The sequence below is a fragment of the Ciconia boyciana genome, chromosome 16, assembly GCF_034638445.1.
Source record: "Ciconia boyciana chromosome 16, ASM3463844v1, whole genome shotgun sequence".
NCBI classification, from domain to species: Eukaryota; Metazoa; Chordata; class Aves; order Ciconiiformes; family Ciconiidae; genus Ciconia; species Ciconia boyciana.
In genome coordinates, this window is record NC_132949.1 from 14360605 (window position 1) to 14377604 (window position 17000).

The 17000-nt window shown below is 41.5% G+C and overlaps 1 protein-coding gene across 1 annotated transcript in view; it reads right to left on the reverse strand.

Moving 5' to 3' along the window:
* Window positions 1–1984: 1984 nt before the first annotated feature.
* GLP2R (glucagon like peptide 2 receptor) overlaps window positions 1985–17000 on the reverse strand; it is a 44558-nt gene continuing 29542 nt past the window's right edge. Inside the window, exons 10-13 of the mRNA XM_072881161.1 lie at window positions 14855–14943; window positions 13102–13240; window positions 4577–4618; window positions 1985–2317 (exon numbers count right to left, since the gene is read on the reverse strand). Of these exons, the coding sequence (XP_072737262.1) occupies window positions 1985–2317; window positions 4577–4618; window positions 13102–13240; window positions 14855–14943 (603 nt within the window). The remainder of the gene's footprint in view (window positions 2318–4576; window positions 4619–13101; window positions 13241–14854; window positions 14944–17000) is intronic.

Genomic DNA, 17000 nt, shown 5'->3' on the forward strand with positions numbered 1-17000 from the left:
TCTTTTTTAAATTGGAGAAGTCATGGTCAACAGATATGTAGTGTCTGGAGCTTGTAATGTGTGGTGGAGATATCCACTGCAGTAAAATGCTATATAAGCAGAGTGCACATTCTGGTAAAAAGCCTTTTAAAAGTGCAGATATATTTTTAAATGGATCAAATATTTACATTTTATTAATACTTTACCAAAATATACAACCTTATATTGATTAAATAGGTTAAGTTCTTAACGCTGATAGAACTGTAAAAGAAATACTTTTTGAAAAGTACCACAAATGTGATAGCTCAAATGGCTTCTTGATCTAGTGCTAGTCAATGAATTTATCTGTTCTTTGCAAGAAAACAGTATATCATAACTGGTAAAGTTTACATGTCTAAACATTTGTAGACTGATAAATAATTTTTAAAAGCATTGGTAAGTTATATAAGCTGCATAAACTTGGTCTGCTCAAACAACACATTGAAGATCTAGGCAATCTATCTCAAAAAAGTACCATTTGCAGTTGTAAAGCTTCAGCAGGAGTCTAAGGACAAAGCCACCCCATGGGGAGATGTAGAAGCAGGGAAAGCCAGAAGGGCAGCCACAGTGTTGGCACCTGGTGGAGAGAAGATGAATAGAGCCCACAAGCAGCCCTGAAAATTATTTATTTGACGTACAGTGTTTTCACAGAATCGCAGACTGGTTGAGGTTGGAAGGGACCTGTGGAGGTCACCTGGTCCAACCCCCCTGCTCAAGCAGGGCCACCTAGAGCCAGTTGCCCAGGATATGTTTTATTACATTTGCAGGCATTTACGTTAAAATAAGAGTGCTTGCCAGTAAAGCACAGGAAAAATTAATAACAAATGCTATGTAACTAGCTGCAGGCTAGATAGTTACACATGTGTGTGCCTGGGGTATATGTTTATATTGTAGATAGATATTGCCCGCTAATCTTCCTGTTGCCTTTTTCATTTTTCCTTTCAGTATGCCAGTTGGATTGTGTTTGCAAGTTTGGAAACTGGGTCATAGAATATTAACAAAATTAATTGAATTTCATAGGTCTCTGGGTGAGCTGTATGGGACAATTAAAATTTCATCATGGTTCTTGTTAAATGCTGGATGAAGGATTTCACAATATTATTTTGGTGCTGTCACAATCCCATGTCATTATCCATTTCGGGTCCCCTGGGAGGAAGGTGGAAGTGGCACTTACCACTGATCTATTTTGTCATTTGGGCCACAGGTAGGGCAAACCTGCAGATGCATCAGAATGTGTGGCTTGTGTCAAAAAAATAGCGCAAACAAAAATGAACAAAGAAAAATTGTATAAAAACATTTCATTTGAGCACTTTGAGAAGAAAACATTTTGGTCTTTCATTTCATAATGACATTTCCAGCACTAAACTTTTAAGTGAAGGTGCTCAAAAATACAAGCAAAAGTTTGTTTCTTCTCAAGTTGTTTTTTTTTTTTTTTCCCCCCTAATACATAAATTTCCTTTCATATTGCTTAAACAAAATGTGTCTGGTTTGCCCTGAAACTGTTTTTTTGAGATGGGGGATGATTCACTCTGCAGAGAGAAGAGCCTTCTACACACTTATCTCTATTTATGAAGCACACCTATGAAAGAGAAAACCAAACAACTTCTCTATTATGCGAGTAGAATGGCAGTCAAGCATGGATGAAGCTGCGGGGACACAATGTGCATGTCTAGACTCTACTCATTTCCAGAGTACATCCTGCTCCCCTGTGTACATGTCTTTCAGCATCAGTTACCTTCCAGACTGGTCAACTCAAAGCATTTTCTGATCCAGCAAACCTCTTCTACCCCAGCCACACAGGTTAGCAACATCCAGATCAACATTTTTCTCAGCTTAAGAAAACTAGGACAATTGGGATATTAACTGCTTGCATTGCACATCCCAGAGATCTGTGCAGTCTGGACGTGAGAGAAAATCTTTCAAAATATTGTGATTGTTGGAAGGTGCTGTCCTAGTGGACAGCTTTCTAAATCTCACTTTCTTCAAAGACTTCCTCAGTTGTCTCTCCAGTGGTGACTTCTCCTTCGCTGCTGTCTGACATGCTTGCCCGTGGACGAGATGGGAGAGCACAGCCTGGCTCTGGGCTGAGATCTGTTCTCTGTCTCCCTAGCACCTGCTGGAGCTGCATGCCCCAGGGCTTGCTTGCCTCCAGGCGCAAGTGGTGTTTGCTGCTGAGGTGCTGTTTTTTTCGTTTCTGTGAACATTTCCTGAGGTATTTTTCCCCCAGAAAGCAGAGTTTGCAGCCAAAGGGATCTGCCAGCAGGAATCGAGACCACTGCTTCTGGAGCTCTGCTTTCACCTGAGGGGGAGAAGAAAACAGTCTGTCCACAGTGATGTCTTGTGACCACCCTGCAGTCCACTAGTTGTGGACTATGCTAGTTGTAAAATGAGAGAGACCGTGGAAGTGCTGAGCTTCCTGTCCCTTTGGGGTGCAGTGCACACCTGGTGAGGTCCTTGTAGGGTAGAAACAGACTTGTTTGCTAAGTCAATCTTAAGAGTCCACCCTCTTCACTCTAACTTAGGAAAGCTTTTCCTAGCCCCTGAATCTCTGATACACTGTGATCCTAATGCATGCATGTGGGAGAGCTCAAGTGACTTTCATGTTTACAGCCTGATGAAGTGAGGAGGAGGAAAGCCCAAAGGCTGTGGAAATGGCTACGCAGCTTTGCTGGAGTGTTATGCTTGGATATCTGGTTTGTTTTGTTAAAGCTTTTTATCTGGCAGCCTGCCTTAAACCCTCAGTACTGAGTGTCCCGCTGCCTGCATCACCCGAGCCAGTGCTGCAGAGGGAGGGCAGGCTCCAGGCCCACGCAGAGGAGCAGGACGTGCCCCTACTCTAACCAGCAGGCTTTTTGGCCTGAGAGCTCAGCTGGACCAGGAGGTAGAAGGCCAAAAGAGCAACTTTTAACTGCTGATGAGAGATGCTAGCAGTTCTGTGCCCTTCACAAATGTTAGACAAGTACTCCTGTATTGCAGACAAGTGCCAGCTCTGTTTTTTATTTAAGTAGTTCTGAAATTGCTCCAGGTTTCCTTGTTAAATATTAGGAACATATGGCCTACCTTTTGTATAAAGCCCATCTCGTTTGTTTCACTGGTGCCTTTAAGAAGTTGTCCAAATTCATGTACGTGTGTCAGTGTAGTGTGTGCCATGCCAGCTGGCTGTGCCAGGCTCTTAAGTGCTACTGACGCTGGATACATGTCTGTTTATTGCAAGTAGTGGAGGTCTGCACCCGGACCAAATATAAGGGAAGTACAGACAGTGAGATTAAGCTTAGAAAACATTTAAAATTAAGTGAGATTAATTCCACAGCCTACATAGCATCATTTTCTGAGGTACCTTGTAGCAAGTCAGTGTGATAAGGCAAAGGCAGCATGCAGCTGTGATGGCGATGAAGGCACTGGGTTGTATGGGCAGGAACAGAGCCAGTAGATCAAAAGAAATGATTGTTCTCTTTTACTCAGTAACTGTAGACTACCTCTGAATACTGCATTGAATTTTGAGCCTCCAGTACAAGAACTGTGTTGATAAGCTTGAACTTATCAGCAGAGATCAGGGCTGGAGCACTTGCCCTGTGAGGAGGGGCTGAGTGAATGGGACTCATTCACACTGAAGGCCTAGATACTGCCTACGCGGAGATCATGGAAGAGGTGGAGCCAGGCACTCTGCAGAGGTGTTTGGTAGGGACACAAGAGACAGTGATTATAAACTGAAATAAATTAGAGAAGTTCTAACAGAATATATGGAAAAGATGTTTCCTTCTGAGTACAGTGAAGCACTGGAGTAGAGGACCAGAGAGTGGTGGAACCTCTGTCCTTGAGAGGGGTTCAAAGCTCAGCTGGACAAAACCCTGAGCAACCTGGTCTGAATTCAGTCTTCACCCTACATTGGGCAGGAGGTTAGCTTTCTTTACTGTCATCTCCTTGCATAAGAGCCATCACTGGTCTCCCTAAATCCTGGCGTGGAGCAAATTGAACACCCAGCTGTCCCTTGAGGCATAGCAGGAGACAACTTCCAGACAAGGAATCCCCTCACATCAATTTTAGGGATGTCCTGAGCAGTGCATGCATGAAATTTTTTTTTCAACATGTTGCTGTCTAAGATATTAAATCACCCCAAATTTGGTTGCTTCACATGGACTTTAGGGGTAAACTAAGAGAGGGTTTAGCCTGGCCAAACATGAAGTCTGGGATTCCAGCTGATTAAAGGAGTGGGGTTTAGGTGGCTGACCATAAGCCTCTACTGGTATTTCAGACACCCCAGGGCATCCATACCTCCACAGTGCTATAGCCACTCAGGCTTCAGTGGAAATACTTGGCATTTGAATCCCAAACCTGTGAGACATCTTGCTGTTCTCTTTGTACAAAACAATTATACCAGTTCAAAAGAATGCACACATGCTCTCAAATAAGCAGACCTATACTTTACTAATCAACTAATCATTAGTTTTACTTTCTAATCATTAATATACTTTTAATGATTTTAATATATTTTACTTTACTAATCATTAATATACTTTACTAATCAACTACAAACTTTTCTCATAGCATTGTCTCTTACCTCTTCATTAGCAAAGCAATATAAAACTGCTACAAAAAAACCCTGTAAGAGAAAGACAGTAAAAGGAAAAAGTTAGAGTGTACAGGAAATACCTGAAGTTTTAGTTTAAAGATTATATTAGCATTAAAGCTTTAAGTATAAACAATGCTTCTTAATTTTCAAAAAGGAAACTAGTCGCCTGTATGTATTTACTTATTATTGAAGTACCTATTAACTTGTTTTCATATGGTGCCTTAGCAAAAGTAGGGAACATTCGGTGCAGATGCTGAAGAACAGAGACTATACAACCCAGTTTGATCTTCCATGTTATCTTCATTTGCTACTGCATAATTTTTTTTTTCAAACTACTGCTGTTATACTGTGATTGCTGCTATTTCTAAACATGGTAAAACAAAAAAATGCATCTTGGGGGTCTCATATTATTCATGTGCTTCTTTGAATTTGTGAATGAGACTACTGAGAGGGATCTCATTTGGGTGCTTTTAAAAAATTAGTGATATATTCAGTGATTAGTGCTAGTTTAAGGCTCAGCTGTATTAAGTGTTATGGCTATTTTGAATTGCCATTTTTCCTTTGAAATTGATTTAAATAAAAACCTTTTTAAAAAAAATTAAATCCTAGAGATAAAACTTGTTTTAAACCAACCCCAAAATTACTCTTTCCATTTTCCTCCTGTCTGTATTTGATCTCAGATCAAAACAGCTTACATGCATGCATCTCAGCCTAACAGTCCGGCACAGATATGCAGATTTATTACCATTGCTTCAGGAAATTGACTTCTTTTGGTATGTCTAAACACATCTATGACACAAATTCTGATGAAGAGAAGAAATACTACTGACTATAATTCCCGAGGCAATGTTCATATCACAAGTAAAAAGGTGTCATAACCATATATAATACAGCTGACATAATTCAATTGTTTTCATACTCACACTTTTCCAGAAATGCTTCTGTTTTTCTCAGACAAAAGCTTAAAAATAAATTCACATACACAGCAGCTTAAATATTTTTTCTTATATCTAGCATTAACCAATAGCATTTTGAGCCTCCTGTTAATTTTCTAGCAATCCTGAAAGGTTTGGAGCCATTAATTCCTCAAGCATATCTGCAGTAACTATGAAAAATAACAGTTTATCTGCCGCACCAGTGGAAAAGGAGGCAGGAGAAATAGCAATCACAATTGCTTTTTCCGTGTATTTTATTTCTACTATATTTCATGCTTCACCTGGGTTATGGTAGCAAGATATAGGTAATTTTGACATGTCATTTATCAATGTAACTTTTAAACAATCCTTTGCATCTGAATTATTTCACAGAAATATGCAAAAAAATTACAAAATATTGTGGTCATTAGAGTTTATAATAGATAATATTTTACTATGGGGATAAATTTTAGAACAGTAGTTACAGAAGACTCAAAAACCATGGAGAGAGTTCTGATAGATAAATACAAATTTAATAGCTTAAAAAGCAGCTTTTTATGCAGAACTGCTTCTGCACCTGGAGATAGTTCTCTTTTTTGGGTAGAAAGTCCATGAAAATGTCTCTACTGGGTGGGTTTTTTTGTGTTCTGAGCATGAGCTCTAAATTTGGCCTCACAGGCACCACAAGCAGAAATAGGATCTAAACTACATGGTGCTGTTAAGTCCTGTGACTGCTAAGCCTGATGATACCCACTACCAGAAATGTAGAAGCTCACTAGATTAGGAGGGGACTTTGTGAATACTAGTGGCACTTCAGTGTTGAATGTAAATCCCTATGTGAATTCAGTTCAATGCTGCTGCAAGATCAGAACATGCAGTGACAGGCAGAAACACTGTAAAGTCACACCAGAAGGTGAAAAATTCAGTTGATTATACTTGTTTGATGTTCATTTTATATCCTGATTTCTTTAATGCTTCCTCATATTCTTTTTTTTTGCAATACATAGAACTTCATACTTAGAAGCCTTTCCTGTATGCCATGAGTTCTAAGGCATACATTTTTAAAATGATCCCAGTGTGAGGGAAAAGGAAGAATCAGAAATTCAGAAGAAATGTTCATTAGCATAATAACCAATAGGAAAGGATAGATGCATGTGTAAACCTCACAGTTGTTCTTCAGTTCTATTGACAATGGCAACATGATAAATTACTCATTAAATAACTGGGTTTTATCCACCAGAAACCAGTATTTTTTCCTGTGGCTAACAGTTCACATGCACCAGTAAGCCAAGATGTTTAGGTTGTTCCACTTTCTAAAGCAAAAAGCATCATATCTAGAGCAGAACTCATATTTAGAATTTAATTTTGTGGTCCTTGAAAATGTTTGAGTTAAAACCTCCAGATGAGATCCCCGAGGTAATTGTTTTTCTTTAACAAAACAGTTTAACTGCTTTTTAAATCTACTGAGAAGATTTACAGACTAAACAAATGTAATTGTGTACAGTTTATGTGCTTTTTTTGCTAATCCCTTCACAAATAATGCTGTAGCTAAAAAACAGAATCTGCAATAAACATTCTCTAAGATCTTTGGGTATTTTCAAAAGAAGTTTTGCTTCTAAAGCGTGCCATGTAGTTGAGCGCGTGCATGTTCCTCTAAAAGGAATGAAGTTTGTGTTTTCCAGCAGGGATGAGTAAGCTATCTTCCATATCAGATTTCTTTCTACAAGCCAGTAAATAAAATTTTCACTTACTTAAAATGATTCTGTGTTTCTTAAAATAACATCTGGTCACTGCAACCTCTCCAAGTAAGGATATGTCTAACTGAGGAACGGGTACTTCAACACCATGTCAGCAGGCCCCCTTAGGATGGTGGCTCTGTGTGAACTCCTTCTGCCTGCCTGGACATTTTTCCCCTCAAGCTGTAGTGGAAATTTTTCATTAGAGCCTCAATAACAGTGTCAAGCACTGATGCATATATACGCCAGAGCACTGGTGCATACATACAGGTTAGAAACAAGGATCACCATAAATTGTGGGAAAAGTGCAATAATGCTTTGATGACTTCATGTCTCAGACTTGGAGAAGAGGGCAGACGTATGGCAAAGTAGTGAGTAAGTGAGTAGTAAGGACTTCTAGCCAGAGATATTGCTGGGTACCTCATTAAAGAAAGAAGACCTGGAAACTGGTGTCCTGTCTCACCAAGAAGGTCAAGGCAGGAAGATAAGGATAAAGGACAACTTTGCTAAGCAGGTAGTTTAACGGGAGTGCTACCTGAAAAACTCATTACTCAGCAGCTCTGCAGAACACAGATTGAAGCAGACAGCAGTGCTTTGTGCATGCAGAATGACTGGCATGTCCAGTTCTTAGCCTTTGTAAACTGGGGAGTAAATAGTTACAGTGAAACACATGTATACTTGTGCATAAGCAGTTATCTGAGAATCACCATTTCGTTTCAGTAACAGCTAGCTGTGGAATTTGGACTACTTAGGATTGACCATTGTAATGGAGTGCGGCTCCTTCACACCTTCATGCTTGCAGCCAAGATAGCTATGAGGGTGCAGAGCTGCCAGAGCTACACTCTCACTCCTTCGCTACCTCAAGTTTCTGCCTACTTACACACTACTAAGGCAGGGTGACTGAAAGGGAGTCAAGTGCATAAACATCTCTAAAACAATCTGCTGACTGTATAGGGGAGAAACTTCTTTTCCACCTGCAGATGCTAGTCCATCTGTCTGTTCCACCCATGTGAGTGCTCTGACAAATTTTCTCTTAGCTCTAGAAATTTGTTCATGAGTACAGTACTTTCTGTGAGTGTAATATAGGAGGCTATAGTGTCACTTTGCAGATATGGTGCATGAACACATCCTTTAGGGAAATGAAGCCCAAACTTTGGTTGAGGACAGACATTCTCATAGTTATGATTTTTGGGGGTTAGAAAAGCTTGATACACAGACATTTCAAATGAAGTATTGCAGGAATGAACCTCGTTTTTACTCTTTTGCCTGAAGAATTGTTGGTACTTCCTGAACTGCCTAGTTCTTTCAGAAGACAGCAAGAAAGCTCTTTCTCTGCTCAGGAAAGTTAAATTGCTACCTGATTTACCTTGTGTGCCTTCTGAGACAACTGGATATATGGCAACTCCATTAAAAAGAGACTCTTAAAATCTTAGTTAGAATTTATGAATGGTATCCCATAAGGACTTGAACTTTATGGAGTCTCCTTTTATAGTTATTTGTAACCAAAATGGGAAGAGTTCTGCTGTTGGTCAAGCTGAAATGATTACCAGGAGGAAAAACAGCTCCATATAGAGATACAGGAGTAGATGAGACACAGGTTTACAGGTGTTGACCTTGCCAGACTTAAATCTTGGGAACCATGGGAGGAAAATGTAGGGGGGATCTTTTTATTGCTGGGAGGAAGTACCAAAAGTCCTTTAATCAGTAGGAACGTGGCAAATATAAGCATTTAAGGGTTAGGAAGCTACATGCAGTGGGGAGTTAAATGCTGGGACCCAAGGTTGAATACTCAAGCCTACACAAGTGCAATTTTTCCCAAGTGTCAAGTTAAGTGCTAAGCTCCTGTATATATTGAATAGGGTGAAGGATGGGGCACTGGGCACCCAGACTGGGACTCAAAATAGCCCAGTAACTGGAAGCTGGGATGCCAGGCAACCAAGAAAAAAATGACAAAGCAGAAAATGCAACTGCTTCAGTTATTCCTTCTGTGGCCTTAGACACCTGTGTTAAGGATCCAGCTAGGATCAGGCAAGGAAGGGAAGAGATCAGCATGGCTGAGTTGAGACATGCTGGTCAAACTAAAGAGCAAGAGGGAACTGCACAGGCAGTGGAAGCAGGAACAGGTAACCTGGGAAGAGTATAGCGACGCTGCCTGCTTGTGTAGGGATGGGGTCAGGAAGGCCAAGGTGCAGCTGGAGCTGAACTTGGCAAGGGATGCAGAGAATAACGAGAAGGGCTTCTACAGGTATATCAACCAGAAAAGGACAGTTAAAGAAAGCACTGATGAACAAGAATGGTGACCTAGTATCAACAGACGAGGAGGAGGCTGAGGTACTCAACAACTGTTTTGCTTCAGTCTTCTCTGGCAACCGCTCTCCTCACCCCTCCCAAGTCAATGGACAACATGTTGGGGACCAGGGGGGTAAGGCCCCTCCCATTGTAAGGGAAGATCAGGTTCATGACCACCTGAGGAACCTGAACATATATAAGTCTATGGGACCTGATGAGATGCATCTCAGAGTCCTGAGGGAATTGGCTGATGTAGTTGCCAAGCCACTCTCCATGATACTTGAAAAGTCATGGCAGTCAGGTGAAGTCCCTGGTGACTGGAAGAAGGGAAACATTGTGCACATCTTTAAAAAGGGTAGAAAGGAGGACCCTGGGAACTACTGACCTGTCAGCCTCACCTCTGTGCCTGGGAAGATCATGGAACAGATCCTCCTAGAAGCTATGCTAGAGCACATGGAGGGCAGGGAGGTGATTCAAGACAGCCAACATGGCTTCACCAAGGGCAAGTCCTGCCTGACCAACCTAGTGGCTTTCTATGAGGGAGTTACCACATCAGTGGACAAAGGAAAAGCAATGGATGTCATCTATCTGGACTTCTGTAAAGCCTTTGACACGGTCCCCCACAACATCCTTCTCTCTAAATTAGAGAGAGATGGATTTGATGGGTGGACTGTTCAGTGGATAAGGAATTGGTTGGATGGTTGCATCCAGAGGGTAGCGGTCAACGGCTCAATGTCCAGATGGAGATCAGTGACAAGTGGTGTCCCTCAGGGGTCCGTACTGGGACCAGTGCTGTTCAATATTTTCATCAATGACATTGACAGCAAGATCGAGTGCACCCTCAGCAAGTTTGCAAATGACACCAAGCTGAGTGGTGCAGTTGACACATCAGAAGGATGGGATGTCATCCAGAGGGACCTGGACAAGCTGGAGAAGCGGGCCTGTGTGAACCTTATGAGGTTCAACAAGGCCAAGTGCAGGGTCCTACACCTGGGTCAGGGCAATCCTTGGTTTCAATACAGGCTGGGGGATGATGTGACCGAGAGCAGCCCTGCAGAAAAGGACTTGGGGGTACTGATGGACTAAAAGCTGGACATGAGCCAACAATGTGTGCTCGCAGCCCAGAAGGCCAACCGTATCCTGGGCTGCATCCAAAGAAGCGTGGCCAGCAGGTCGAGGGAGGTGATTCTGCCCCTTTACTCTGCTCTGGTAAGACCTCACCTGGAGTACTGCATCCAGCTCTGGAGCCCTCAGCACAAGGACACAGAGCTGTTGGAGCGGGTCCAGAGGAGGGCCACAAAAATGATCCGAGGGCTGGAGCACCTCTCCTACGAGGACAGGCTGAGAGAGTTGGTGTTGTTCAGCCTGGAGAAGAGAAGGCTGCAGGGAGACCTTATAGCAGCCTTCCAGTACTTAAAGGGGGCCTATAGGAAAGACGGGAACAGACTTTTTAGCAAGGGCTGTTATGACAGGACAAGGAGCAATGGTTTTAAACTAAGGGAGGGCAGATTTAGACTGGATTTAAGAAATAAATTTTTTACAATGAGGGTGGTGAGGCACTGGCACAGGTTACCCAGAGAGGTAGCGGAGGCCCCATCCGTGGAAACATTCAAGGTCAGGTTGGATGGGGCTCTGAGCAACCTGATCTAGTTGAAGATGTCCCTGCTTGTTGCAGGCGGATTGGACTAGATGACCTGTAAAGGTCCCTTCCAATCCAAAGCATTCTATGATTCTGTAGTCAGTGGGTCAATGCGCTTGTCTTCAAAGGAGGAGAAGCTGGCTGTCGTGATATATCCCATATTTTGCTCAGTAACCTGGAAGTACAAGAAATACCTCATGCCTCACCACAGGCACAGCGGTGCCCGAGAGTAGTCACCCAGCTACCAGCCTCTCTGGGAGGAGGCACATCTGCACCTTCTCTTGAATCAAGGCAGGTTAATATCGACTACTGCCATGTCTCACAAGGCCATGAGTGGAACTAAAGGATGAGTAAGGCAAGTGCTGAGATATTCTACTCCTTGCTCCCCTGATTACTTTAACTTTCTCTTACCTTTTAAAATCTATAGGTATTTAATGTAAATGATATCAGCACTCAGGGGCAGGTGCCAAGGCCTCAAAACGTCCCTTTCCCAGCCAGCAGCTCTAAGCACCAAACCACAGATTCAGATTCTCTTTCATCCTCCTTCCTCTCAGTTCATTTTGCATCTTTAGTTGCTGGCGTACACAGCTTTGTTTGGGCAGGAGGAAATGGTGCTGCGTAAGCCTTATTGGGCACTTCCCTGGAACAGGTTAAACCATCTCCTAGCTGGGGCCTGTGTTGTCTCTGTTTCCCAGAGGGGTGCACTAATCAGGAGTCTAGTGTGCAAAAGTGGACTTTTTTACTGGTGCCTGTTCACTGAATTCATGGTGGGTTTCTATGTTTCACTTCTGATGCATTAAGTGCTTTGTTGAATTTATAGTTAAACCCATGAAGGAGACAGAAGCCCCAAACTGAGGTCCTCAAAAGGGCATCTCAGATGACATCTTTGATGCCTATATGTGAACTATGGAGGCCTGAAGTATGTAGGTGCCTGGAGATGTGGTTTTGGCATAAAAAATGTCTTTGAGTTTTTCTCTAGGCTTGCATGGAAGTACCTCTATTACAACTGCTGAACAGCACACAGCTCGGGTGATTCATGGCCCCTACAAAGTTCTTGTAAAAGACGTGTCTTCAATGCACTTGCTCAAGTGCATTAGTCTGGTAGGCGTACCCAGAGTGTGTTCTCTAGGCTGGAACCACACACAAAGCTGTTCCTGCTTATCCTTCACATGCTTCTCCTCACAGTAAATATTTTAACTCTGCTCATTGTTCTCACAGTATTCAGATCTGCATCTCCTTTCATCAAACTGCCCCAAATGCCATGTAGTCTACATTCAACTCCTTTTGGAAAAAGTCCTAAAAGGTAAGGACTGCCCCACAGGCCCGCTGTGTCAGTGATGTGTCAGTCATGAATTGACTGCCCCAACTACCCAAGCTAAAGTTAAGCTGATCCTTGTATCTCCTGGTACAAAGAGTCTTGATTGTTTTTTGTTTGTACAGTGGCACAACAACAAGGTCATTGTGGTGTGTTTGAAATATGCTGGACATGTACTATGCGCTGAAAAAGATGAGTCCAGAAACAACTGTCTCCTCAGTGTGACTGCAAAGTCAACACATCACCTGAAAATCTTGTTAAAAAAAGCCATCCAGTGCTTTTTAGGAATTAACTTACGTGAAACACAAGTTTTAAATAGAGCACTTTAATCCTATTTTCAGAACAGAGGTCTGTGATGAACTGTCACTCATTACTAGAGAACACAGGACACACTGGTTCTGAAGATGTCAGACTCCTTTTTGGGTCTTTGGGACTACTGTATTTTGAATATGCAGTTTGTGAATTTTTTATCTTGTCACCGTAATAGTGTATTTAGAGACATTATAGGTTGGAGCATAATATTAAATAAGAATACTGTATATCTGTGATATCTGTAGGTGAACAACATATATATGTGGATCTATGTCCCCTAAAAACAGTACTTGCAAAACAGTACTTACATGAAACGAGCTCATTGTCAGCTGAATGAAAAGTCTTATATGTCTTGAAAGTCCTTCCACCTGTTCATCAGTGATGAAGGCAAATACAAATTCATGGATCCCCAACAATGGAATCAGTACAAGTGTAGATCTTGCCAATCTTAAAAAGAAAATGTTTGATTATAGTATTTTTTCAACATCCTTGGAGCAAAAATAAAAAATTCAGCTATGATTCCAGAAATGGTTTAAGAAATGGTTCCAGAAATATTCCCTCAATATTCTGACTCTGGAATGGTATTAGTAATTTTGTGATTTTGAGTACAAATTCCCAGATACAAATTTTGGAGCACACTATCAGAAAAGTCTGTACAGGAGGGAACCTTGGCTTTGGGTTTAAGGTAGAAAGTTAGGGACAAGAAATTGAACAGGAAGGCCACTATCATCAAACTTATGCTGCTAGGTAACAGAAAAATATTTACATAGCGAACTATGAGTGATCTATTAACAGGGTTCTTAGACCTTCCTATCAGTGCTGAAAACTATGTAGCTGCATAGAAAGTTTCTGCGGTACTGTCGGCAGTTGTCTACTTTTTAAAAAATGCAACCGGAATAATTTTTATGGGAGAGAATCTTCTTTAACAAGTCTGGGAACATGTTTGCATGAATGAAAGAAGAGATCTCAAAAGAAAGTGAGTGAGAGCCTGAGGAAGGCTTGCAATGTGAGGAATAGCTTGAATCTTTGAAAGTTTAGCAAAATTATAAGCAGTAGAAAAGAGAATGTAACACAAAACATTAGGCAATGTTAAATACAGGCACTGCTGTCTGTGACTATCATCACAACAATCTTCCTGTAGCAATCTGGAGAATATAGCTGAGATCTTTTGGACCTTGAATGTTGAAGGAAAATGGAAATACACTTCTTGTTAGGGATTTAATACTGGAATTTAATAGGAAGTTAGGAGTGGAATTTCCATCCTCCCTTCCCCTGCCCAGTCCTGTTAGACAATAAAATAATTCATCTTAGTAAAGCAGGACTGTAGTAGCAGACAGGGATTCACAATGCTTTGATTAAAGATACCGAGAACTGGAAAGAACTCGGATGTGGAAAGCAGTTAACAAATCCTCCGGTTTCCATTGATTTAAGTGCTGTTTTCACTGCACCCTTAGCTCCTTGCCGAGCAGCCTGCCCTTGCTGTTCGCACAAAGTGGGAAGATGTTTGTGCAAAGGCCAACTTCAGGACTTCATGTAAGACACTGAGACTCTGGCCAAGAGAGGCCACATCAGGGCCTGCAAGAGTGCACGCTAAGGATAATGTTCTGATTTGGGTTTACAAGAAGACCAGGGACATTCTTGAGTCAACAGTGTCTGCATCTGTGAAAAAAGGTAGATCAGAAATGCTAATGTCACTTAGGAATGTCCCAGAAATCTTCTACACCTCCTTTTCTTTTGAGGACCTTTTGTCACGCTCAAGGAAAAAATGTGTCACAGCAGTAGAGGCCACCGGTGTACAGTGAGGTTACCTGAGAGCAGAGATCTTACCGCATTGCAAAGTCCTTGAGAAAATGCCCATAATACTCAGCACACAGGCACTGACCTGCCTTTACCTCTCAGATAAGAAAATGTTCGTGGAGCCTACTTGCCCAGATGGCTTTCCTATATCATAGTCTGAATATCTGTTACACCTGGTGGTGGTAGGTAAATGTATAATCTGCAAGGGCAAACTGGCAACATTCTGATGTTGTGAAAAAAAAAAGTTTGTTATTTATTACATACCTGTATTTGTAGTCATGAAAGCGCATTTGCTGAGCTTTTAGTTTGGAAATCAGCATCCTGAGAATTTTTAAGAAGATGCCAAAGTTAACCTTGAAAGAAAATACATATGGGTTACTTACAATAAATGCTATGACACTACTCATATAGCTATTAAAGAAATGTAAAATTGTTATTAAACACTTGTAAAACCTGTCACCGAATAACCGGAATGCAGTTGTGATCAGGTCAGAACAGAAGCAGGTTATTACCACAGCTGCAGCAGAGAGCACAGAGCAGCCGTGACAGACTCTGCTGGTATCAACTCTCTCCAAATGAGGCAGTTAACAGAGTTTATATACCTTTAGGTCATACAGCTCTTCACCAAACCATGACAGGTAAGCAGGATGTGGTTAAAAAACAGCAGTGATTGCAATTCTTCAGATAAAGAGGCTCTAGACAGCCAGACAAGGAAGCCCTGGGCATTCCTTTACGAATAACTCACTCCTTTGTTAATTAAATTATGCTGACTTGGCCAAGACCAATCTGCAAATACTTCTTTTCTAATGAGGCCTGCAAATGCTTGTGAGGCGTTAACTATTTCACTTCCACAAACCAAAAGCCCTATGCAAAAAAGTAATTAAGGTTGCAAAGTTGAGAAACTTAGCATTGCCTTATTCAGCCTGATTTACATATACATTATGATACATGATCTTCCAGTACAAAATTAAATTTTAATTTAACACAGAACCCTGCTTCCTCATTTTGCAGATGGACAATTATTCAGGACTACTTTTCTTGTCTTCTTTTGATGTGTAGGTATTACTGCTGGAACCCTAGTTCTTGTTCGGTGTAAAGAATCGAACACTTTTCATGCTGTTCTCCCCAAATGTGCACAGATGTATCTTTAAAACATCACAGGGTTATAAGTGGATATTATTCCCCATTGAAAAAAAAAGACAACTAAAGCATAAATAGATGGAGGTCCAAAGGGTAAGATCTCACCAGTTAGAGGTGCTTTGGTTTGCTTTTGCAGAGCAGTTAGCATCAACATTATGTTACTGAGAGTATCATACTTGTTACTTCAGCTGCAACTGGAAGTGCTCAACCCTTACCCCATCGGCTGTCTGGACATTCAGAAGGCAAAAACCAGAAGTTAGTAGCCAGATGTGATATTTTGCCTAGCATTGTGTATGAACCTGGGGACAGAGACAGAGTTGGAAAGCAATTTTCTGAGGCAGCATTGAACTACCTTAAACTCAGGATCATCCTTTTTCCTCATGAAGCACCCTCTTGTCATTCACAGGTCTCTGTTACTAAAGTGCATGTCTTGCAGACTGTGCTCTCCTGCTTTACTCTGCAGCAGTAGTTCATCCTGTGGGCATCTCTTTGGACAAGTTAGGGGAGATATAGACATGTACAAGAGGGGGTGAGTTACCTTTAAATGGATGCCTCTACTTCTGGTCTTTCCTAACCTTTAGAATTTGACTTCTCCTTTTACTATAATTTTTTGTTTTTACAAATACAAATAATTCATCACTGTAAGGTTCTTCAAAAGTAGATCTAGCAAGTATTTTCCATCCAAACTTACTTTTGTCTGGAAAATTTGGTTTATTCTAAAAATTATTTTCTATTATGAACTTCTGCTTTTCACAGAAAACACTAAAACTTCATTGAAAATGACTGCCATAAGACTGAAATATTTTTACTCTTGATGTTTCATAGAAAAGACAGAATTTTCACTAGAACGTGGAAACAAAATCACAAAATCACAGAATGGTTAAGGTTGGCAAGGACCTCTGGAGGTCACCTTGTCCAACCCTCCTGCTCAAGCAGGGCCACCTAGAGCAAGTTTCCCAGGACCATGTCCACATGGCTTTTGAATACCTCCAAGGATGGAGACTCCACAACCTTTCCAGGCAATCTGTGCCAGTGCTTGGTCACCTTCACAGTGAAAAAGCATTTCCTGATATTCAGAGGAAACCTCTTGTTTCAGTTTGTGCCCGTTGCCTCTGGTCCTGTTACTGGGCTCCACTGAAAAGAGCCTGGCTCCGTCCTCTTTGCCCCCTCCCTTCAGGTATTTATATACATTGATGAGATCCCCCTGAGCCTTTTCTCCTCGAGGCTGAACATTCCCGGCTCTCTCAGCCTTTCCTCATGGGAGAGATAC